Source organism: Pelobates fuscus, chromosome 13, assembly GCF_036172605.1.
Source record: "Pelobates fuscus isolate aPelFus1 chromosome 13, aPelFus1.pri, whole genome shotgun sequence".
Classification (NCBI taxonomy): Eukaryota; Metazoa; Chordata; class Amphibia; order Anura; family Pelobatidae; genus Pelobates; species Pelobates fuscus.
The window spans coordinates 102,816,585-102,841,564 of NC_086329.1; the positions used below are offsets into that span (position 1 = coordinate 102,816,585).

Here is a 24,980-nt window from a genome sequence, read left to right on the forward strand (position 1 = left end):
TTTTACTGTGCCAGTGTGGAATGTTAAATGTAAAAACATATGTCCGTGTGGAGACTTGTGGTTTCTTTTTCTTTTTGTGGATTTGCAAGGACCAAAGTTTTATTGTTCTTGCTTTTGCCGTCTCTAAAACATGTGGATGATAGGCCCCTGTCAGAAATCTATCTCACATTTCTTGCAATTGGACATTTCTGGTATCTTGTTCACTATTATATCTTAGAACTTGCACAAATTGAGATATGGGAAGTGGATCCTTGAAGTGTTGTAAATGAAAACTGGAGACCGATAATAGCGTATTCCGATATTCATTGGTTTCCAATGTAATGTAGACAGTAGCATATATATATATATATTTGTAGTCGGGGCAATATAGCCGTATACAGAAATCTAGCATATAATAACCATAACATCAATGAGTTGGAACCAGTCGGTTGTGGTGTGCTGGACCCGACAAAGCAGTAGGCCTGTAATAAAAGTGGGCCTACCTTAGAGGGTGTTTATGAATAGTGGGAGTGGTGGGAGGGGTGACTCGCCAGACCAGCAACGGTAAGGTGGGAGTGGATTGGCAGCCCTTTTAAAGGGAATTCAAGCCCCTCCCACAACTACAGGCCAAGCCTTCAAATTTGTTGTCAGGGCAATATAGCCGTATACAGAAATCTAGCATATAATAACCATAACATCAATGACTTGGAACCAGTCGGTGGTGGGCTGGAACCGACAAAGCAGTAGGCCTGTAATAAAAGTGGGCAAAAGAAAATACCATAAGATGTAATACGGTTAACCAACTTTATTTATTTAGATAAGTCACAGAAAGCTTGTCTTCATTCTTTAACGGGATTAGGTATGTAGAGTGTGTAGGCTGAGGATTTCCAGCAACCTTGATAATGTGAGTGGGTACGTGATTAGCAGATGCTGTAGATGCCGCCCCAATTCGGAAAGAGTGACCTGAGAAATGATAGGGGTTTAGGCTGAGCCTAGTCAACAGTAGTCGTACATAAAGCATCAATTTTGTTGTAGTCAGAATGTTTCCATGCAGTTTGAGCAAAGGTTGTAGAGTTTGTTTGTGAAGTGAAAGAAAATAAGCGTCAAAAACTTGTACTGGGCACCATTTATTATGAGTAGGATACAAGGGGATTTCAATAGTATGACCTATGGTGCTGGTTTTTGATTGTTTTACACACACAACAATAGTAAATCTTTTGTTCCACTTCCCCTTAAGTGCTAGGTGCTAAAAAGCCCGGGCTCTGTTTATCCATATATCCATAGAGATAGCTGCACTCACAGTGTATATATATATATATGTATATATATATATATATATATATATATATATATATATATATATATAATTATATTATTGTATTAATATATTATTTATTAATTGCCTATACCAGGCAGAAATACCAGAGAATCTCATTTTAAAGCCGTATATTTGACCTTGTAACTTTCCTAAACTCTCATAAAAACTGTTCGACTACTGGGTACTAAAAAAAACTGGACATACCCCATTTAAATACTTTGGGTTGTCTATTTTTGTAACTGGTATGTCAAAATGGGGTAAATCGTATTTCTAAGCTGCCATATAGTCTCAAAGGCAACATAGGTCCAGCAAACCAATCTGGCAAACTGAAATGGGCAAGCCCTATATTTGACCCTGTGACTTCCCAAAACCCCATAAAACATGTACATGTGGGTTACTGTGACACATCACTGAATACAAATATGAATGTATTAGAGCAGTAAAACGTTTGTGTGTGAAAAATGCAAAAAACAAACACGAACACTAACTTTGGCCAGGATTTGTGACTACAAGGCTACTAAAAAACACTGGACATTTTGAATGATTGGGTAAGTGTGGGTGCACTTAAAATGAAGAAGTACATTTTGGCTAAACAGACATATAGCACAAATTCTAGGTTTCATTTAATTTTTGTTTTGGTCAGAACTTGTACAATTGCCTCCATTCTTAAGGGGTAAACAATACTTATGCCCTTACTACAAAGCTATAGCCAAAAATATGACTACGCCTTCCATGATACTTTGTTTCCCATTAAGTCTGCCATGACTTACCACAATGTCTCTTCTGACATTATTTTTTTAGAACCATTGACACAGTTAAGTATGTACATTCTGTGTCAGTGAACCCACACAGATTCGTGTAATGTTTATTGTGACAGCAGCAATAAATGTACGAACGATCTATTGCTATTGTGATAACTTTGCAGTGCCCTCTGCAGACTGAATAGAAATGTGTATATTTACATAATGCTGGTATGCAAATTAGTGCAACCAATCGAGTAATTCAATAATTATATTGCTGCTATTTATTGTGTTTGAAAAAGTTACTTGTATAATATATTTCACATATTAATTATAATTGCTTGTTCTCCAATGTTCTATATATTTGCATTTTAAATGGTTTTCACTACGTGTTTAAGGACACGTCACCAAAGGCTTGTCTTTGTTCATAATAAAACATTGTGTGTTAATTCCATTGGGAACTGTATCCTGTCTGGTTTGCTTAAGTTATCCAGTAGCAGAGTTTTTGGACCTGCTTGCTGGCTGCATTATTCTCTGATCCCTGGGACGTATCAAGAAAGGGCCTGAGAGCCTCAAACGCCTTTGTAAATGCCTTTGTAAAGGTAATAGTTGCAAGCAAGACAGGTAGAGGGGTCGATGCCAGCCTGGGAGAAGCAGGACAGGCAGAAGGGGTCCCTAGCTGCCTGGGTAATTAATGTAAATTTAATGTGCAGAGAGATCAATACCTGCCTGGGAGACGGAGGCGCGTGCAGAGGGATAAATACCTGCCTGTGAGTTGGAGGCACGGTCAGAGAGTTTGCCTGGTTGGTCAAGCCTTTCGTAGGTCAGTCCAGCTGGGGTCTCTGTAGCTGCTGGCTTGACCCCCAGTCTAGGTGACAGTCTTTATCATCCCTGGTGGCATTTCGTCACATGTATGAATGTAGAGAAACACAAAACAGATTCCTTTCGCATATTATGTCAATCAAAGTCTAAGAAAACCTTTTAACATTTAAGGGAATCCCTCCCATAATGCTGAGCTGTTAGAGTTTGTCGAAGGCTCTGAACCATGTGAGTTTATAGAGAACCTTTTAACATTTAAGGTGGATGACATACACGAATGCTTTTATAAGATAAAGTAAAGTAAACTGAAGGTTTATTGATCCCCATGTCAGGTTAAGATGAGACAGTGGGGTAGATTTGTCCTATTGTTGATTATCACCATGCACAATTTGAAGCTCTGAAACCTCACCAGAGTGCATTTTTGAGATATTTGGTGCATGATTTCAGAATGTGAATGTACACTAACATTTCATTATTCGCCTGTTTTTTTGGTAGGATATATATGCGCTTCTGATCTAAGTGACCATCCACATAGAGCAAGGATAAGTAAGGAGATGTAATGATCTCCCCAATAGCTGTACTGCACCCTTACAGTCCGTAATGAATGCTGCTGCTAGATTGATTTTCCTCTCTAGTCGTTTCTCTCACACCTCACCCCTCTGCCAGTCCTTACATTGGCTTCCTGTATGCTATAGGAGTCAATTCAAGGTACTAACTCACACCTATAAAGCACTGAACAACTCTAGCCCCTCTTATATCTCCTCACAGATCCATAGGTATGTCCCTTCTCGGTCTCTCCGTTCTGCCCGTGACCACCTCCTGTCCGTTGTCCGCACTCGTACGGCCAACTCGCGCTTGCAGGACTTCTCGCGGGCGGCTCCCTTCCTATGGAATAGCCTGCCTACCGCCATCAGACTCTCCCCTAGTCTTGCATCTTTTAAGAAGTGCCTTAAAACCCATCTCTTTAGGAAAGCTTATGGCCTCCAAGACTAACCCTTACCTCACATACCTGTCTCTTGCCCTCTCCAAAAGGGCAGCCCACCTTATTTGATTGTAAATTCCTGTCCTAATGTGTTTTACACCCCACCTCCTATAGAATGTAAGCTCGTTTGAGCAGGGTCCTCTTCAACCTATTGTTCCTGTAAGTTTATTTGTAACTGTCCTATTTATAGTTAAATCCCCCTCTCATAATATTGTAAAGCGCTACGGAATCTGTTGGCGCTATATAAATGGCAATAATAAATAAATAAATAAATAATGATAAAGGGTATTTACCTATGTGTAAGCTTTATTAAATAATACACACAGAGACTATAAAACAGTTACTCTGTTATCAAGTAATAATAAACCACTGTTTTTATGTTAAATTGTAAAAAAGTACATTTGAACAATTATGAAAAGGGTTCACAATTCTTACTATTTTTTATTATTATCATTATTATTATTTATGTATTTCTGCCTGTATTTAAAGTTCCCTTTTAAATACTAAAAAATTACCAATTAAGTGACTAACCTTGACCAAGGTATCGCATAAGTTCAAGAGATGTCGGGCAGAAATAGGGAGATCGGTGATTGTATATAGGTTGGTAATTACAGTGGAACCTCGGAACTCGAACAGTCCCTTTCTCGAACAATTAGGAAGTCGAACAAAAATTTTTAGTAAAAAATGTGATCGATCCTCGCTACCCAAACAAATCATGCCACAAACATGTTCAATTAGACACACTTTAGACACATTTAAATGCAAGAAGAACAGTTATATATCCCCAACCAAGAATAATATATCTTCTCCTTTCCACTTACACCATCAACTCTCATCATTACAGGTAAAGTGAAGTTACATTTTAATTTCATTTACTGTACATTGTGTTTATCATTTTTTTCCTTTATGATTTTATGCATGTAAGGCATTATTAAACTGTAAAATGTGTGTTAAAATGCTGTAATTTTGGGGGTCTGGAACGGATTCATCAAATTTACATTAATTCTTATGGGAAATGTTGATTCGGTTCTCGAACAAATCGGAACTCGAACAGCCTTCTGGAACGGATTAAGTTCGAGTTCCTAGGTTCCACTGTATCTTATCATGGAGAATAAAGGCTTGAACAAGGTTCTCACTGGAGACTCGGTTGGACTATAACATTTCCCTGAATATCAAAGTCCAGGTTGCTCCAGTTTATCAAATTCCCTTCCGCAAATGTAAAAATATCTTGCTTAAGGCTGTATGGGGGCAAAACATAATCCCACATATTCACATCGCTAATTTCGCCCAAAAAAGAATAAAATGATATATATTGACCTGCATATTTAAGCAGCCCTAGACTCATCACAATTTGTGTATCACTCCAGAAATTCCTGCTTGCAACTTTTCGCACTAAGGCACGGTTATTTACCCATACTTGCATCACTTTGCTATCAGAATCAAAACACACACAGGTTTTTATCCAGTTACCTGTATCTAGAGCCACTTTAAAATATAGAGACTCACTGCCTATGGTAAAGAGCAATGAACTGGATCCTGGGACTACAGAAAGTGAGAACACATCATTGCTTTCTGATTCAGACGTGGACGTGGTCAGGAGACCATATCGACTGCTTAGTTCGCTGTAAAACTTCAGGCACAAAGTGAATTTGCTCAGTGGTCGTGACAAATTTGAACTCAATGTGACATAGGACGATGGTGATTGCCTGGGAAACAGGAACACATTCCCGTTTAGATCTAGAAATGACAAAAAAGAAAGAAGAGACATAAGGGTTTTCTGTAGTTTGTAAAATAAAATTCACTATTCAGAATATCAGTTGCCTTTTAACTACAGTAACATAAGACACAATCAGAGAACAAAAATATATATACAAACCACCATCACCACTTTTTGAAGAGGTCATGGTGGTAGGTTCTCCTTGAAACACTGTTATTATTAATTGTGTGCTGGGGGGTAGTTGCACTCAGGCACACATGACTTAGGTAGCCCAGAACTCTATTCTAGGCTGACTAATGTCAATTCTCTGCATATTTAATATCTGTTGTTAGGAAAACTACAGAGATTTACACAAACAAAACTGTGTTATAGAGAAAACCTTCTCATTTTCTTTAGGCATAGGAATGAAAAAAAAAACACATACAGCATTATTCGGTGAATTAAGAATTTTATCAAATTAAGCCCAAATTGCAAAATAAAAGCTAAAAAAAATAGCCAAGCTATGCCTACAACTGACATGGATTGTTTTTATCCAAATCAGTTATTTTAGCCTCAATTTTACAATTCTAGTTTAATTTTAAAAAATGTAGAGTTTGGTGAATGCCCTGTCGGATAGACTCAGCAGACAGGTGTTATAGATGTAGCAAATGCCTTTAATAATTACTTTGTTGGATGTGCTAATCCTCCTGGTTGCTAAGATAACGAATGACACTCATTTTCAGACCACAAATAAAGATCAGGCCCTGCCAAATCTTCAAAATCCTTATTTAGATACATTCAATTTTAGACCTGTGCCTGTTAGTGCCATTAATAAACATTTTAATAATTAAAAAATAAAAACCAGCTAGCCGCAGCAGACAGCAGTCACACCAAATCGGAGCTCCTAGGCCCAAACGAGAAAACCGGGACATTACACCCAAACTGTGTACCCCCCAGAACAGAACCGGGAACCCTGGTACACCCCCCACGACATGGGTCGCAAATCAAAGAAAATCAACGCAGACAAAGCCACCCCAGGGCTTACGATAGGAGATATGTGGAGACAAGCGCATGGCGCCAGCGGGCACAACATGGCGGCGCTCCACGGAGGCTGCTCAGACTTCTCCGATGACCTGTCGGGGGAAGAATACACTCCAGCTCCGGCGCCACGAATACCTCCACAGCCTAACAGACCCTCACCGGATTCTTCTCCGGTAACCACGTTGATCCTGAAACAACTGCTCGCAGATCTTCAAACCAACTTGCAGGCAGATATATTGGCGTTAAGGGGGGACCTGAGAGGCCTGACGACCCGTATGGACACCCTCGAAACCACCTCCACAAAGAACACCCAAGACATTGGGGAACTCCAAAAAACCGTGAGTGACCTACAACAACAGCAGCGGAGCATGGAGCGCCGCATGGCGGACCAAGAGGATGTCAGAAGGCGCAATAATATTAAACTGAGAGGGATCTCTGAGGCAATACCCACAGCGGCATTACCACCACTCATTAATCGCTTGCTTATGACCATACTGTCACACACTCAAGCTGAAAGAACGGGCCCTGAACGTATCTTCCGAATCCCCATCTCACCCAAAGCGCCAGCTTCAGCCTCCAGGGATATCATCCTGGCCTTCCGCACGCACCAAGACAAGACGGCAATCCTCACCACCTTACGGGGAAAACCACCACTCCAATTCGAGGGCATGACACTGTCTTTCTTTGCGGACTTATCGAGCGACACCCTAGCGTGGCGGCGCTCTTTCAGGCCACTCACCACGCTCCTACGAGAAAGGGACCTCCAATATCGATGGCAGCCAGCCCACACACTAACCATTCATCAGGGTACAGACTCCCACCAAATCCGCGACATGAGCGAGGCAGCACAGCTACTGCAGGCCTTGGGCCTACCACGAGACTCCCTCACGCCGCCACACTGCCAGAGCACTCCACCCCCGAACCGCACCTGGGACCCATCCCGAACAACCCCATTTGTACCACAGGGACTAACACCCGACCCATATGCAACAGTTACCACATGACCGGAATGCAGAGATTTAACACCCTGCCCGGGTTTCAGTGACCGATACTACGAGGCCAAGCAACCCACATACTGCAGGCCTGACTAATGTTTCCATGTGTTATTTTTGGTTCCGATCATCTTAATTTTAATATTGATTTAACTGTTTATGTTTCTCCTGCATGCCTCCTATTAATGTCTCACTGCTAGTTGATTGCGGCCCAGCCATTACCGTAACTCGTATCACCTGTTGCTCACCTGTTGCACTCACACCGTGTGTGCTAATCATAACACCCCTTGCTATTGGCCCACCGCTTGCTCCGGCACGAGGTAACTAGTAGGCTCCTGCCTTAAGTGGTCGCCCAACGGCAGCACGCCCGCATCCTAGCTAAGGCATCCTAGGTTTTATTTACCCCCTGGCACCTAGTCTCTCCTCGGATATACAGCACGGCTAAACTACCCACACTAGCGGAACACAAGTCACTACCAGTTAGTTCAGATGCACTCACTTCTCCGTTTATTTATCTCACGGTTTAACAATTTAACCACACCATGGGGGCAGGCGGCCAAGAGACTAACACATTTCCCTATACCCAGCATACATAGGTATGCTCCAAGCAGGTCTTGATCAGCAGAGCACACCATACACACAAGGTCCACGAATTATAACATACACTAGCACTGCATTAGGCCACCTGCTAACGTATGCTAAGGATACATTTCGCATAAGCTTCTCACTGACATTTCATTTATGGTTTACTTCCATGTTACTGGGCCTGACACACGCTAGTAATACCCGAATGCAACGATATTCTCCTTGACTTGAAAAGTACTGTTACATGCTCTGCAGACCTTGTATGTCGCCTAGACACAGTTTTAAATATACACTTTGGAGCTGATTACACTAGCAGCACTCAAAGGAATTCATGTGATTAGAAGTTATTGTATAGAATGTTGTGTTATCTTCATCTTAATTTCATTACCCTTATTGCTACAGCACGAATCCAGCAAATGAGCGACCTACTATAACCTGTACATTAGAGTCGCAGACAGCCCCTAGTACTAGCCTGCAGTATTCACTTGAATTGCAACATAAGGCCCTGGGGAGATAGCGCAGCTAAGCGGACAAGGGCACATGTAGGAGTGTGGGGATAGATGCATAGCATTGGTTGAAAAGAGTCTGTGGGTGGGATTATGTTCTGTGTAAGACAGTGTGGGGGAGGTCTTACCTCAGTGCCACTTGGGATTCGGGCCAGCAAACAGCTTCCCTCCCGCCCACCCTATAGTACGTTTCGTCACAGCTAGCCTTGGGTATGTCCTTGCCAATTGAGTTTGAGGTTACGTTTAAGTAGATGGAATGAGATGAACAAGTTTTTTAAGGTCTCAAACCTCCCCTGCTCTAAAGGTTAAACTTTAGGTTGCCTGAGGTCTCGTGCCCATCGAGCGTGGATAAGGTGATATCTGATGGCAGGCATTGGAAATATATGATTTTTATGACGAGGGGGGAGGTGAGAGGGAGTGGTGATTAGGAACCACTCCAGGTTTTATTGGCAAGGACGGTTGGGTCACTGTATAACACTATGGGTGGAGTTATATATGTATATATGTTAATTTATGCTTATTTATGTCTAATGTTTTGGTTACAGAAAAGAAGAGATCTAATAAATAAAGTTATGGATGTGTTATGCAGTAATTTAGTTTGTCATAATAAATGCTGTGGCCTGTTTCATCCATACTAAGTGGTCTGTCGTTACTGGGGGGTTTAATGGGGTTAGATTTTGTTCTAGGCTGCATCGCGATTCCCCACTACGTACATACATGCATAATCTAGAAGGTCAGCAGATCAGTTACCGTGCAGACTAAGATTGATTATAGCTATAAACATACACCTTAAAGTTAAGTTCATAAGCAGTATATAATACAATTCATGTGGTCAGATGTTATTATATGGCCTGTTGTTTTTTCTTAATTTTTATGTTTCCTGCCACGGCTTAGAACCAACAAACGCGCGACCTAGTATAATATGTTGTTTAACGATGTAGACAAGTCTTAATGCCAACCAGTAGTACTCACGTGAACCCTTATGTATGCAGCATTTGTGATGTTAACAGATCGACAGACGCGCAGACTAAGCCTAACTATAGTTTTAAACATACACTTTGAAGTCAACGACTTCAACATAACATGACAGAACCAATGTAGCCAGACGTTAATGTAAAACCAGTTGTTTAGATTGCACCTACTATGCCAAGAATAATTACACGCACTGTTACATCCTGATCTTACTCAAATTAATACTAAAAATGTGCAAAAACTGTTATATACCTAACTGTACTTAATGTTTGCAAAAGCATGTGGATTGCCTTTGGGGTACCGCATGTGCACCTTGTTACGTCTATAAGCACTACAAAAATAAAGAATAAAAAAAAAATAAAAAAAAAATAAAAACCAGTGTGGACCAGATTAAATCCCAGCAATGTTGCTGAAGCTCAGTGCGCCAGCAATTGCTAAGCCTGTCACTACCCTAATCAATGAATCCCTAGTGTCGGGAAACATACCCAAACTTTGGAAGACTGCAAAACATGTAGCTATCTATAAAAGTGGTGACAATACTTTAGTATCTATCGCCCGATATCATTGCTCCCGGTATTGTCAAAAATTGTGGAAAAATACGTCCACACGCAACTATGTGAATATTATCAACTATCACATTATCGGACCCGTGATCAATCAGGCTTTCGGCCAAATCATTCAACTTCGACTGCCCTCTTAAAAGTTTCCAAATTAGCATGAAACAAGGAGACTCAACTGGAGCTATTTTCCTTGATTTTGCCAATGCATTTGACACAGTAGACATGGCATTCTTTTGCAAAAACATAAAAACTCAGGCATTGGTGATCGTCCGCTAACCTGGTTTTGATCATATGTTTCAGACCGATTGCAATATGTGGCCATTTCTGATAGCGCCTCCCTCCCTCTACCAGTCACGTGTGGTGTTCCCCAAGGCTCCATACTCGGCCCCCTGCTATTCACATTATTTGTAAATGATCTGCCTAATGTCTGCAAATCCTTAACTGTACACATGTATGCAGACGACACTGTAATCTACGCTAATAAACCCAATCTTCCGCAGCTTGAGACTGTGCTCCAAAACCAATTCACAGAGGTAGAAAAGTGGATAGCGGTTAACAAACTCTTCATCTTTGGAACTGTACCTAAATTACATAGACAACAAAATCAACAACTATGTATCAGAACAAATTCAAATAGCACACTGTCTGTTCTTTCAAATATCTAGGTATATTGCTAGATACCAATCTATCCTTTGGCCTTCACATTTAAAAAAATATCTTCAAAACTTTACCCAAAACTAGGTTCCCTGTACAGAAACAAATCCTGCCTAATCCCTACAGCAAGGCAACAAATGTGAATGCCGGTCATTGATTATGGGGATGTCGTGTATGCACCTGCATCGCAAACCCACCTTAATAAACGTAATACTTTATATAATATGTTCTGCCGCTTTGTACTAGAATGTAATAACTTTACCCACCATTGTGACATGTTAAAAGGAAACTCCAGTGCCAGGAAAACAATCCGTTGCTTCTCCCTCCGCCGCCGCTCCTCCTAGTGATTGCGTAGGCCGGTGGGCGAGACTGATCCCACCCACCGGCCGGGGCGATCAATGCTTTCCTATGGGGAAATGAGCAACGCTGAAGGTCCTCACACAGCGTGAGGACATCCAGGGACGCTCTAGCACAGGTTTCCTGTGCTATGATCAAGGAAGTGCCCTCTAGTGGCTGTCTAGTAGACAGCCACTAGAGGTGGAGTTAACCCTGCAAGGTAATTATTGCAGTTTATAAAAAAAAAAACTGCAATAATTACACTTGCAGGGTTAAGAGTAGTAGGAGTTGGCACCCAGACCACTCCAATGGGCAGAAGTGGTCTGGGTGCCTGGAGTGTCCCTTTAAAAGAGCTAAACTGGCTATGGCTAGAATCCTGACACACTCTTAATCTGTCCAGCCTTGTGCATAAGAGCATTTCTGGGAAGCTCCCACCCTACCAGAGTAGAATGCTCTCCCCAGCTGTTCCCACCTCCTATAACCTTTGATCCAGTACTAGCACGATATTTAGCATACCTCAATACAAAAAAAAAAGTGGAAATGTCTCCCATGAAAAGACATGAAAAGATATAATAAGATATTTACAAAAATGTGAGGGGCGTACTCACTTTTCTGAGATACTGTATATATATATACAGTTTGTATATTGTATTTTATTGTATCCTATTGTAACAATGCAATGCTTTGTGGACCCAGGATATACTTGAAAGCGAGAGAAATCTCAATGTATCCATCCTGGTAAAATATTTTATAAATAAATAAATAACAAAGTAATGATCAACATTGTGTTTTATGTCTTTAATTTTTATTGATTAGCACAGTATACGTACACTTAACAATACTATGAGAAACATAAAACTCAAATCCACATTCCATAAAATTGTGAATAATTATAAATAATAAAAGACAACAAGACAAAACTGGGTGAGGCTGGAATGGAGCACAAGAGGAGAACCTCATAATTAGCGGATTCAAAATATTAACAATAATAATGCCTGGGGGAGAAATAGCATGTTATAATTGCTCAATGGATTCTAACCAGTTTTTATAATCTGCATGTTAGGACTTGGAGATACCCATCTCCATTTTAATTTATGAAATAGGTTGTTCTTTAACCGGACGCCAACAAGGAGCGAGATTCATCTTCCAGTTTCTAACTACTATAATTTTGGCTGCAGCTAAAATATGTATAATAATCATTGAGGATGGACATAGGATAAAAGCTGGAGTGGAATTCTAACGTTTTGTTAAGTAAAATCTGAATTTTAATATGCACCATATTCCGAAAAAATAGCACGGGTTGGCAATCCCACCATATGTTCGTAAAATGTCCTTTCTGATTAGAGCATCTCCAGCATCTATCTGGAACACTACAGTAGATCCTCGACGGCCTACTTGGGACTAAATACCATTTACTTAAAAGTTTATAGTGGACTTCCATTAAATTTAAACAGTGGACTTTCTTTTGGGCTTTTCTTTTGTTTCGCCAAAATATTATCCTCAGTTCTTCATTTAATTTGCCAGTTTTTGTCATGCATATTTCGATTTTGTTTCATCATTACCAAAATGAGTATAGATAATATGAGCAAGGGAACAAGCTTTCCAATCGTCCTTTATCCAAGGAATTCTTAACCCCCTTTGATTTAATTTCAAGACTTGACGACTTGTGTTAATATGAGGGCGCTTACCAAGCCAGATAAATTCAGTAAAAGGGAATTAAACCAAATCTAGCCAGATGACCGGACAGGGCACAAGGATCATATAAAAAGAGATAAATCCATTATAGGGCTTGTTGATATTAATTCTCCCCCTGCCACGAGACTTCTTTCATTATCCATTCTTTCAGTTTTTTACTAGTATATTTTAATAGTGGGAGGACATTTACCTTCACTTATTTGGTGGGGTCGCCCAAGATTTCTATGCCTAAGCATCTAAAGGAACTAATCGCACAATCAAGTCCATATTAATCCAATAAAATATTACTTGTCCGAATACTTAGATTAATTGGGAGCGCGGCTGATTTATATAAATTTAATTTATACCCAGAAAGGCTTGAAAAGTCGTTAATAATTTACATAAACCTGTCCAGAAATTATAAGAACCAGACAGAACATAATAAAATTATTAACATTTTATTAAATCGGGTGATGATGGATTTGTTAGATATGAAATGATGCATAATCTCTGATAGTTTAAATTTTTAAGATTTATTTTTTTAATTACCTTTCTTTGCGAAAGATCCCATGAAAAATGCGATGAACAGGAATTGAAGCTGCATCCTAATAAAAAAACACACCATCAGTTCAGCTTTTTTAGTTCCCATGAAGTCACTCCTATCTTAGTAACAACGGCACCTTATCTGATAACTAGGTATTGGTTCTAATTGTGAGGGTTTTTAATAAACAGCTAACTGTGATGTGTCTTGCAAAATTTCAATAAAAAAATATAAGAGATTTATTTCATTGATATGGGAGATTGTATTTCTTCTTAGTTTGACTCTATACAAGTCCCATTTAGAGACTGGAGGTGTTAGTATGCTATGAATGATGATTTGGGGTGTAATAACAAATTAAAGGGACAATCTACTGTCTAAATACAAAAAAAAAAAACAAAAAAAAAAAAAAAAAAACTGTTCGGTAGATATACTACCCACAATGAAAACCTGCATGCATATAATTATGTATTTTTAAGTGAATTAACACTTCACTGTTCAGGGTTATTTGAACGTTTGAATACTTCAGAATTGGATGTTTTAGTAAATTATTAATGGCATGTATGAGGGAACTAACCCATAACTACCAAGTAACCATATAATTGACATAGAGAACTGACCATATAACCTCAGTGGCGATTCCCGGATTCATACTTAGACGGGGCACATAAGGGGCCAGAGATAAAAGTAGGGGGCAGTTATAAAATGTGTATATGTGCGTTTATAACATATATATAAATATATATAGAAATAAAAATATATATAGATAGATATAGAATATATATATAGAGAAGAGCAGACATTAGGCTGTTAGTGTAGGACCTGCCAAAGATGGGGTACATTGATGTTGTGGCAGGCTTATGCAATGTATGATCGTATAATGTAACTAAACCCCTATTATTTTTGCCTAGATTAGGTGTTTTAAAAAAAAAAAAAAAACTAATAAAATCTCTCAAAATTGAAGTTGCTGTTTAGTCGATAGGTGAGTGTGCTGGATCCGGTAAAGTTAACCCGCGATCGCCGAAGCTGTCAGAGCGAGCACATGTGCTGTAGGGACTCACGATCCGCCTCCCTGCTCTTCCGGGTTCTGTGTGAAGTGCAGGGAGATGGATCAGTGATGATCTTCTGCCTGTGTAAAAAAAATAAAAATAAAGTTAGTTTAAAATCCCACCCCCCTATACCCATTTTAGATAAAAATTAACCCCTTCCCTGCCAATTGATCACTGACTACAGTGATCAATTGGCAGGGTATACATTTTACATTGATCTGATTTTTTCAACTTTTATTTTTTGTAACCCTCAGGGGTTAATTTTATTTGATTAATTTAAATATATTAAAATAATATATTTAGCTAGCTGGGGTGGGTGGAAGTTAGTGGGGAGTTGGTGTTAGGCTAGCTAGGGGTTAACGTTAAAAAAAAGTTTAAAAAAAAGTTTTAATAACATTTTAAAAAAAGTTACAAAAATCCCACCCTCCATTACCCAGTCCTAATTAAAATTAACCCCTTCCCTGCCAGTGGATCAGAACCTACAGCGATCAAATTACAGATCAGAGTATTATACTGTGATCCAATTTTTTTTAACCCCTTAGGGTTAACTTTTTTTTTTTTTTAACCCTCAGGGGTTCAATTTATTTAAGTAAGCAATTTAAATATTGTAAAATGATATATTTTGCTATCTGTGGTGGGTGGGAGTTATGGGACATTGGGGAATTTACAGTTAGTGCTGCTTACCGCTAGTTAGGGGTTAATGGTAAAAGAAAAGCTTATAGAAATGTTAAATCTGTAAAAAAAGTTTTAAGAAAGTTTAGGAAAGTTTTTAAAAAAATAATAAGCAAAAAAAGTTCAAAAAGTAAAAAAATACATTTAAAAATGCTACACCTGGAACAAACTAGAGAAAAAATTATCCCACGCTAAGGTTCAAAATATGCCTTTTGAATTACCCCAGGGTGTATTCTTTAATAAATAGTATGTGTTTGTGGGAAAGTTTCAATAACCAACCAACTAAACTACTCCAAATTGGAACATGGACACAGCGTAAAACTTCAAAGTTAGAAAAAAACTGAATGACTGCATCTCAAATGTGCACCTTCAACATCCACAACATCCACATATAACAACATCCACATATAACAACATCCACATATAACAACATCCACATATAACAACATCCACATATAACAACATCCACATATAACAACATCCACATATAACAACATCCACATATAACAACATCCACATATAACTGACAAAGGTACATATGGGGGTATTGCTGTACTCCTGACCTTATCCTGATATATTAGTGAGACTTTTATATGACTTTTATATGAATATTTTTTTTTATCCTGACGGATCAACTCCTGAGGATCTCACCCCCTTTTTTTAATCTGTTGTCTTAGCGAGACTTTTTATCATTTTTTTACCTAGGCCCACTTGTTGTTATATCTCCATTTTTTGTTTTTATTAGGGTCTTGAGAGATTCCCTTTTTTGGGTTGCTGCCCTTCTATCTGTTATTTAGCGCTGACTCTTCCCCCCTGTTCTCAAAATATGCCTTTTGAAATACCCTGGGATGTCTTCTTTAAGAAATGGTATGCCTTTATGGGGTAGTTGGATTATATAGCCTGCTAAAATGGGACATGGACACAGTGTAAATATTCAAAGTTTGAAAAAAAAAACCTGGAATGACTGTGTGTCAAATGTGCCCCTTCCATGTCCACATATACCTGGCAAAGGTAATTATGGAGGTATTGCTGTACTCAGACCACATAGCTGAGCAACATATGAAGTATCATACAGTCATAGCATGCATAAGGTTTGTAAAATATACTGCGCAAACTCACTTTGTGTGTCAAAAAGGCAGAAACAAATGCTTATTACCACTACACTTGGTACAAGCTAGCGGAAAAATGACCCCACGCTAAGGTTCAAAATTTGCGCTTTTTCTGGTGTCTTCAATCCTGCACCATTACTTGCTATTTATTGTCCCAATTTTTAGATTGTATTTTCTGTATGTTTATCTAAAGAAGATCTTCTTACCATCTATTTTCCCATTAGGGTAAATTATATTTTATATACTCTTTTACCCAATGTGGTGAGCACGTGTGATATATATATATATATATTTTATTGATAATCTATCTGAACTGGTGTGACTTTTTGAGTATTCCCAGTGGCTGAGTTTAGACAGAGACAAGGAAAGGAGAAACGTCTTAGGGCGTAAGTCCATGGCAGCGTAAGGGTTTATGAGACTCTGTGGTGATTTTTCAGCAGCCCAACAACACTCAAAGGAATCCATGTTTAAAATGGAATGAGGCAAATATGCGATTCTTTGTTAAACTAATTTGCATATGCCCACCCAGAATCCTTTGCGGCAGTAACATCACTGCAAATTCGTGATTTCTGTGGGAAAAGCAAGTCTTATGGCTTGACTGGTGCGCAGATAGTTGTTTATTATTGTATTGACTATATATATATATACACACACACATACATACACAGGGCTCAACAAATTCAAGGCGCAAGGTCACCATGGCAACTATACATTTTGCCCTGGTGCCTGGCATTTGTAATTCTTTTTGCTAAGCTGCATAGGAAACATTAAAGCTGGCTGCCGTGGGGAGCATGGAGACAGCGCGCGAGGGAGCAGTAGCCTTCAGGTAGTTCCTCTCTGCTCCCTTACACACTGTTTAGTAACATGATGTCACTCCGTTCCTGGCATCACTACAGAGAGCGCGCAGGGGAGCAGAGAGAAACTGCAGGGAGATTGAGAGGAGACACACTGGACGCCACGGGAAGATCCACTCAGCTCTCCCAAAGGTAAGGAGGCTGGGTGAATTTAAATAAAAATAGCAATTTGTGAGTGTTTGAGAAAATGTGTGTATGTTTCTCACTTTGTGTGTGTGTCTCCGTCAGTGTGTGTCTCAGTCAGTGTGTGTCTCAGTCAGAGAGTGTGTGCCTGTCACTGTATGTCTGTCAGAATGTGTGTATGTCTGTCAATGTGTGTCTCAGTTAGAGATTGGGGGCAGAGGCAATCTTCCATGCAGGGGCAGAGCGTGTGTGCCGGGGAAAACTGCTGCACAGTGGTGGAACTAACATAGAGTGGGCCCTGGTGCAAAATCCGTTTTGGGCCCCTGAAGACACAGGCCCGTTTGGTGGCCCTAATAGCAAGGGCCACTCGATGGGCCCCGGTGTAACCGCAGCATCAGCACTCCCTGTAGTCCCACCGCTGTGCCTTCCTTATTACATGCAAGACACCTTTTCACGAAAACTGGAAAACCTTTTCAGGAGATGCAAGATAATTTTCCATGCTGTTTAGACGGTGCTGTGGTGAATTGTGTGTATAGAGGAGTCTGCTAATGGTGTACTATGTGTAACTAGGGGCTGTAGTGTGTGCACACGCTCATGTAGAGGAGTTTTTGAGACTGTGTGTATGCTGAAAGGGCCTGTAAAGTATGTGCTTATGCATCTAGGGGCTTCATTGAGAGTGTATGTGTATTGGGGTTGCGTTGTGTGCTTATCAAGGAGCTGTAGTTATTGTACATATATATATATTTATATATGAGATTTGGTGTGTAATGGGGTGAAGCATGTATGTATGTATATATGTGTGTGGGGGTGAAGGTATGTGGGGAAGAAGTGTGTATGTGGGTGAAGAGATGATATGTGTGAGGGGTGCGCTGTGTGTGTATGCAAAGGTGTACTCTGTGTTGGTGGGAGTGTACTGTATCTGCGGGGTTCATTGTCTGTGAGGGTGTGCTGTGTTCAGAGTGTAGAGAGTGGGAATAGGGAAGAGCTTTACACTTTTACTTGAATAATCGAAAAAAAAAAATATTCCCCTTTACCCAATCTTACCTTGCAGGGAAGGGGTGTCACAATCAGATCCGTGGTGGTTGAGAAGGCTGCCTATCTATCGGGTACAGGGGGGGTCACAAGATGAGAGATCTCTCTCTTGGAGCTCAAGCACTTACACAGACTGACCCATACACATACACAGACAGACCCATGCAAACTCACCGACTGACCCATACACACAGATCCATACACACATACACAGACAGCCCCCCCATACACACGCACACAGACTGCTCCCCCACACAGAATGACCCTTCCTGCTGTGACCCAGCAGGAAGTCCTCCCAGCACAATGCCCCCTCTGGCCACTCGTGGGAAAAGGGTGGAACACAGTTCCACAGTGACAGTGCGGCTGCAGCTTGTGAAGGGAGACTCAGTGCTCCATATTTCAATTTCAATTGGGGGGGTCACAAGGGGGTGCACTGCATAATGTAGGGAGGGCCATGGTCCCCTCTGCCCTCCCCCCAAAGCGACCTAGCGACACCCCAATATAACTATTGCTTTTCATTTGGGATGAGAAAAATCAAATGCCCATTAATCTGCACCCTAAAAAACTGTGGCGTCTTATTCAATGAATAATACGAGCTAAATCCCACACGGATTGATTCAATCGCCCAAAACGGAAACGCATTTTGTTCACAAGTCTAGTAACTATAAGAGGATTGAACAGATAATTAGATATATTTGAAGCTATGAAATGACTACGTAACAACTGATTACATATATATATAAATGACATATAATTTACATGACGAAATGAACAAATAATTCTGATAAAACAGACTTGTCACAGAAGAGGACTAGGAGACTATAATCACCGAGTCTTCCTCTGTAACAAATCTGTTTTATCACAATGATTTTTAAATTTATATAAAATATTGTACTGCGAGGTGGCACCTGTTGAAGTTACCAGGTCATAACGCTACAACTAATGAATTCACTTTGCTGTAAGTTAATGCTTCATCACTCACCTGTGAGTCTACTGCCCAGATTATTTAGTTTCTGAACTTTGAACTTTTCCTGGTTGGATTTCAAGACAATGTATTTAGAGACACGTTGTGTCCAGCTGTTTTATACACGGACAGTAAAACAGGTTTCCTGGGAAAATCCTATTACAGGGATGGAAAGTCCACACAGGATTTCCTGTAACGAATGCTATAATTTAACATTTTATCAGTTTTGTTATTGTTGTCTTACTACTGACTCTAAACTGAAGTCAAGATTGCTCCTTTCACATGCAGAATTTATGTTGTCAGATCTCTAGAAATTGCACCATTGAATTAAAATGACTTACAACTTGTTTTAAAAACCTGGATCATCCCTTTAATAATATAAACCCAGCCAGTATAACAAACTGTAACCTAACCTACACTGTGCATCTAACGTGTGGGAGCCTGGAGTGTTCCTTTAATAATATAAACCAACCCAGTATAACTAACTGTAACCTAACCTACACAGTGCATCTAACGTGTGTGGGAGCCTGGAGTGTCCCTTTAATAATATAAACCCACCCAGTATAACTAACTGTAACCTAACCTACACAGTGCATCTAACGTGTGTGGGAGCCTGGAGTGTCCCTTTAATAATATAAACCCACCCAGTATAACTAACTGTAACCTAACCTACACAGTGCATCTAACGTGTGTGGGAACCTGGAGTGTCCCTTTAATAATATAAACCCACCCGTTATAACTAACTGTAACCTAACCTACACAGTGCACCTAACGTGTGTGGGAGCCTGGAGTGTCCCTTTAATAATATAAACCCACCCAGTATAACTAACTGTAACCTAACCTACACAGTGCATCTAACGTGTGTGGGAGCCTGGAGTGTCCATTTAATAATATAAACCCACCAAGTATAACTAACTGTAACCTAACCTACACAGTGCACCTAACGTGTGTGGGAGTCTGGAGTGTCCCTTTAATAATATAAACCCACCCGGTATAACTAACTGTAACCTAACCTACACAGTGCACCTAACGTGTGTGGGAGCCTGGAGTGTCCCTTTAATAATATAAACCCACCCAGTATAACTAACTGTAACCTAACCTACACAGTGCATCTAACGTGTGTGGGAGCCTGGAGTGTCCATTTAATAATATAAACCCACCCAGTATAACTAACTGTAACCTAACCTACAAAGTGCATCTAACGTGTGTGGGAGCCTGGAGTGTCCATTTAATAATATAAACCCACCCAGTATAACTAACTGTAACCTAACCTACACAGTGCACCTAACGTGTGTGGGAGCCTGGAGTGTCCCTTTAATAATATAAACCCACCCAGTATAACTAACTGTAACCTAACCTACACAGTGCATCTAACGTGTGTGGGAGCCTGGAGTGTCCATTTAATAATATAAACCCACCCAGTATAACTAACTGTAACCTAACCTACACAGTGCATCTAACGTGTGTGGGAGCCTGGAGTGTCCCTTTAATAATATAAACCCACCCAGTATAACTAACTGTAACCTAACCTACACAGTGCATCTAACGTGTGTGGGAGCCTGGAGTGTCCCTTTAATAATATAAACCCACCCAGTATAACTAACTGTAACCTAACCTACACAGTGCATCTAACGTGTGTGGGAGCCTGGAGTGTCCCTTTAATAATATAAACCCACCCAGTATAACTAACTGTAACCTAACCTACACAGTGCACCCAACGTGTGTGGGAGCCTGGAGTGTCCCTTTAATAATATAAACCCAGCCAGTATAACTAACTGTAACCTAACCTACACAGTGCACCTAACGTGTGGGGGAGCCTGGAGTGTCCCTTTAATAATATAAACCCACCCAGTATAACTAACTGTAACCTAACCTACACAGTGCATCTAACGTGTGTGGGAGCCTGGAGTGTCCCTTTAATAATATAAACCCACCCAGTATAACTAACTGTAACCTAACATACACAGTGCACCTAACGTGTGTGGGAGCCTGGAGTGTCAATTTAATGATATAAACCCACCCAGTATAACTAACTGTAACCTAACCTACACAGTGCATCTAACGTGTGTGAGAGCCTGGAGTGTCCCTTTAATAATATAAACCTACCCAGTATAACTAACTGTAACCTAACCCACACAGTGCACCCAACGTGTGTGGGAGCCTGGAGTGTCCCTTTAATAATATAAACCCACCCAGTATAACTAACTGTAACCTAACCTACACAGTGCATCTAACGTGTGTGGGAGCCTGGAGTGTCCCTTTAATAATATAAACCCACCCAGTATAACTAACTGTAACCTAACCTACACAGTGCATCTAACGTGTGTGGGAGCCTGGAGTGTCCATTTAATAATATAAACCCACCCAGTATAACTAACTGTAACCTAACCTACACAGTGCACCTAACGTGTGTGGGAGCCTGGAGTGTCCCTTTAATAATATAAACCCACCCAGTATAACTAACTGTAACCAAACCTACACAGTGCATCTAACGTGTGTGGGAGCCTGGAGTGTCCCTTTAATAATATAAACCCACCCAGTATAACTAACTGTAACCTAACCTACACAGTGCATATAACGTGTGTGGGAGCCTGGAGTGTCCCTTTAATAATATAAACCCACCCAGTATAGCTAACTGTATCCTAACCTACACAGTGTACCTAACGTGTGTGGGAGCCTGGAGTGTCCCTTTATTAATATAAACCCACTCAGTTTCACTAACTATAAGCTACCCTACACAGTACACCTAATGTGTGTGGGAGCCTGGAGTGTCCCTTTAATAATATAAACCCACCCAGTATAACTAACTCTAACCTAACCTACACAGTGCATCTAACGTGTGTGGGAGCCTGGAGTGTCCCTTTAATAATATAAACCCACCCAGTATAACTAACTGTAACCTAACCTACACAGTGCATCTAAAGTGTGTGTGAGCCGGGAGTGTCCCTTTAATAATATAAACCCACCCAGTATAACTAACTGTAACCTAACCTACACAGTGCATCTAACGTGTGTGGAAGCCTTGAGTGTCCCTTTAATAATATAAACACACCAAGTTTAACTCACTGTATCCTAATCTACACAGTGCATCTAACATGTGTGTGAGTCTGGAGTGTCCCTTTAATAATATAAACCCACCCAGTATAACTAACTCTAACCTAACCTACACAGTGCATCTAACGTGTGGGAACCTGGAGTGTCCCTTTCATAATATAAAGCCACCCAGTATAACTAACTCTAACCTAACCTACACAGTGCATCCAACGTGTGTGGGAGCCTGGAGTGTCCTTTTAATAATATAAACCCACCCAGTATAACTAACTGTATCCTAACCTACACAGTGCATCTAACGTGTGTGGAAGCCTGGAGTGTCCCTTTAATAATAACCCATCCAGTATAACTAACTCTAACCTAACCCACACAGTGCATCTAACGTGTGTGGAAGCCTGGAGTGTCCATTTAATAATATAAAGCCACCCAGTATAACTAACTGTAACCTAACCTACACAGTGCACCTAACGTGTGTGGGAGCCTGGAGTGTCCCTTTAATAATATAAACCAACCCAGTATAACTAACTGTAACCTAACCTACACAGTGCATCTAACGTGTGTGGGAGCCTGGAGTGTCCCTTTAATAATATAAACCAACCCAGTATAACTAACTGTAACCTAATCTACACAATGCACCTAACGTGTGTGGGAGCCTGGAGTGTCCCTTTATTAATATAAACCCACCCAGTATAACTAACTGTAACCTAATCTACACAATGCACCTAACATGTGTGGGAACCTGGAGTGTCTCTTTAATAACATAAACCCACCCAGTATAACTAACTCTAACCTAACCTACACAGTGCCCCTAACGTGTGTGGGAGCCTGGAGTTTCCCTTTAATAATATAAACCCACCCAGTATAACTAACTCTAACCTAACCTACACAGTGCATCTAACGTGTGGGAGCCTGGAGTGTCCATTTAATAATATAAACCCACACAGTATAACTAACTGTAACCTAACCTACACAGTGCATCTAACGTGTGTGGGAGCCTGGAGTGTCCCTTTAATAATATAAACCCACCCAGTATAACTAACTGTAACCTAACCTACACAGTGCATCTAACGTGTGTGGGAGCCTGGAGTGTCCCTTTAATAATATAAACCCACCCAGTATAACTAACTGTAACCTAACCTACACAGTGCATCTAACGTGTGTGGGAGCCTGGAGTGTCCCTTTAATAATATAAACCCACCCAGTATAACTAACTGTAACCTAACCTACACAGTGCACCCAACGTGTGTGGGAGCCTGGAGTGTCACTTTAATAATATAAACCCAGCCAGTATAACTAACTGTAACCTAACCTACACAGTGCACCTAACGTGTGGGGGAGCCTGGAGTGTCCCTTTAATAATATAAACCCACCCAGTATAACTAACTGTAACCTAACCTACACAGTGCATCTAACGTGTGTGGGAGCCTGGAGTGTCCCTTTAATAATATAAACCCACCCAGTATAACTAACTGTAACCTAACATACACAGTGCACCTAACGTGTGTGGGAGCCTGGAGTGTCCATTTAATGATATAAACCCACCCAGTATAACTAACTGTAACCTAACCTACACAGTGCATCTAACGTGTGTGAGAGCCTGGAGTGTCCCTTTAATAATATAAACCCACCCAGTATAACTAACTGTAACCTAACCCACACAGTGCACCCAACGTGTGTGGGAGCCTGGAGTGTCCCTTTAATAATATAAACCCACCCAGTATAACTAACTGTAACCTAACCTACACAGTGCATCTAATGTGTGTGGGAGCCTGGGGTGTCTCTTTAATAATATAAACCCACCCAGTATAACTAACTGTAACCTAACCTACACAGTGCACCTAACGTGTGTGGGAGCCTGGAGTGTCCCTTTAATAATATAAACCCACCCAGTATAACTAACTGTAACCTAACCTACACAGTGCACCTAACGTGTGTGGGAGCCTGGAGTGTCCCTTTAATAATATAAACCCACCCAGTATAACTAACTGTAACCTAACCTACACAGTGCATCTAACGTGTGTGGGAGCCTGGAGTGTCCCTTTAATAATATAAACCCACCCAGTATAACTAACTGTAACCTAACCTACACAGTGCATATAACGTGTGTGGGAGCCTGGAGTGCCCCTTTAATAATATAAACCCACCCAGTATAGCTAACTGTATCCTAACCTACACAGTGTACCTAACGTGTGTGGGAGCCTGGAGTGTCCCTTTATTAATATAAACCCACTCAGTTTCACTAACTATAAGCTACCCTACACAGTACACCTAATGTGTGTGGGAGCCTGGAGTGTCCCTTTAATAATATAAACCCACCCAGTATAACTAATTCTAACCTAACCTACACAGTGCATCTAACGTGTGTGGGAGCCTGGAGTGTCCCTTTAATAATATAAACCCACCCAGTATAACTAACTGTAACCTAACCTACACAGTGCATCTAAAGTGTGTGTGAGCCGGGAGTGTCCCTTTAATAATATAAACCCACCCAGTATAACTAACTGTAACCTAACCTACACAGTGCATCTAACGTGTGTGGAAGCCTTGAGTGTCCCTTTAATAATATAAACACACCAAGTTTAACTCACTGTATCCTAATCTACACAGTGCATCTAACATGTGTGTGAGTCTGGAGTGTCCCTTTAATAATATAAACCCACCCAGTATAACTAACTCTAACCTAACCTACACAGTGCATCTAACGTGTGGGAACCTGGAGTGTCCCTTTCATAAT

The 24,980-nt window shown here is 40.5% G+C and overlaps 1 protein-coding gene across 2 annotated transcripts; it reads right to left on the reverse strand.

Annotated features, from left to right (window-relative positions):
- Positions 1-4,176: 4,176 nt before the first annotated feature.
- LOC134582387 (C-reactive protein-like) lies at positions 4,177-19,284 on the reverse strand. 2 transcript variants are annotated; one of them, XM_063438966.1, is made up of 4 exons: positions 19,214-19,284; positions 13,404-13,459; positions 4,925-5,575; positions 4,183-4,438 (listed from the first exon to the last, which is right to left on the reverse strand). In XM_063438966.1, exons 2-3 carry the CDS (start codon positions 13,456-13,458, stop codon positions 4,971-4,973), a joined length of 660 nt encoding a protein of 219 aa, XP_063295036.1. In that variant the 5' UTR covers position 13,459; positions 19,214-19,284; the 3' UTR covers positions 4,183-4,438; positions 4,925-4,970. The 2 variants fall into 2 exon arrangements, with proteins under 2 accessions (XP_063295035.1, XP_063295036.1); XM_063438965.1 differs by having other exon boundaries at positions 4,177-5,575.
- Between the last annotated feature and the right edge of the window lie 5,696 nt (positions 19,285-24,980).

Excerpts from the sequence above, each read along its gene's own strand:
- LOC134582387 (XM_063438965.1), bottom strand. The coding sequence starts at position 13,458 with ATGCAGCTTCAATTCCTGTTCATCGCATTTTTCATGGGATCTTTCGCA. Across the intron at positions 5,576-13,403 it reads GGGATCTTTCGCAAAGAAAG|ATCTAAACGGGAATGTGTTC; the intron begins GTAATTAAAAAA and ends TGTCATTTCTAG.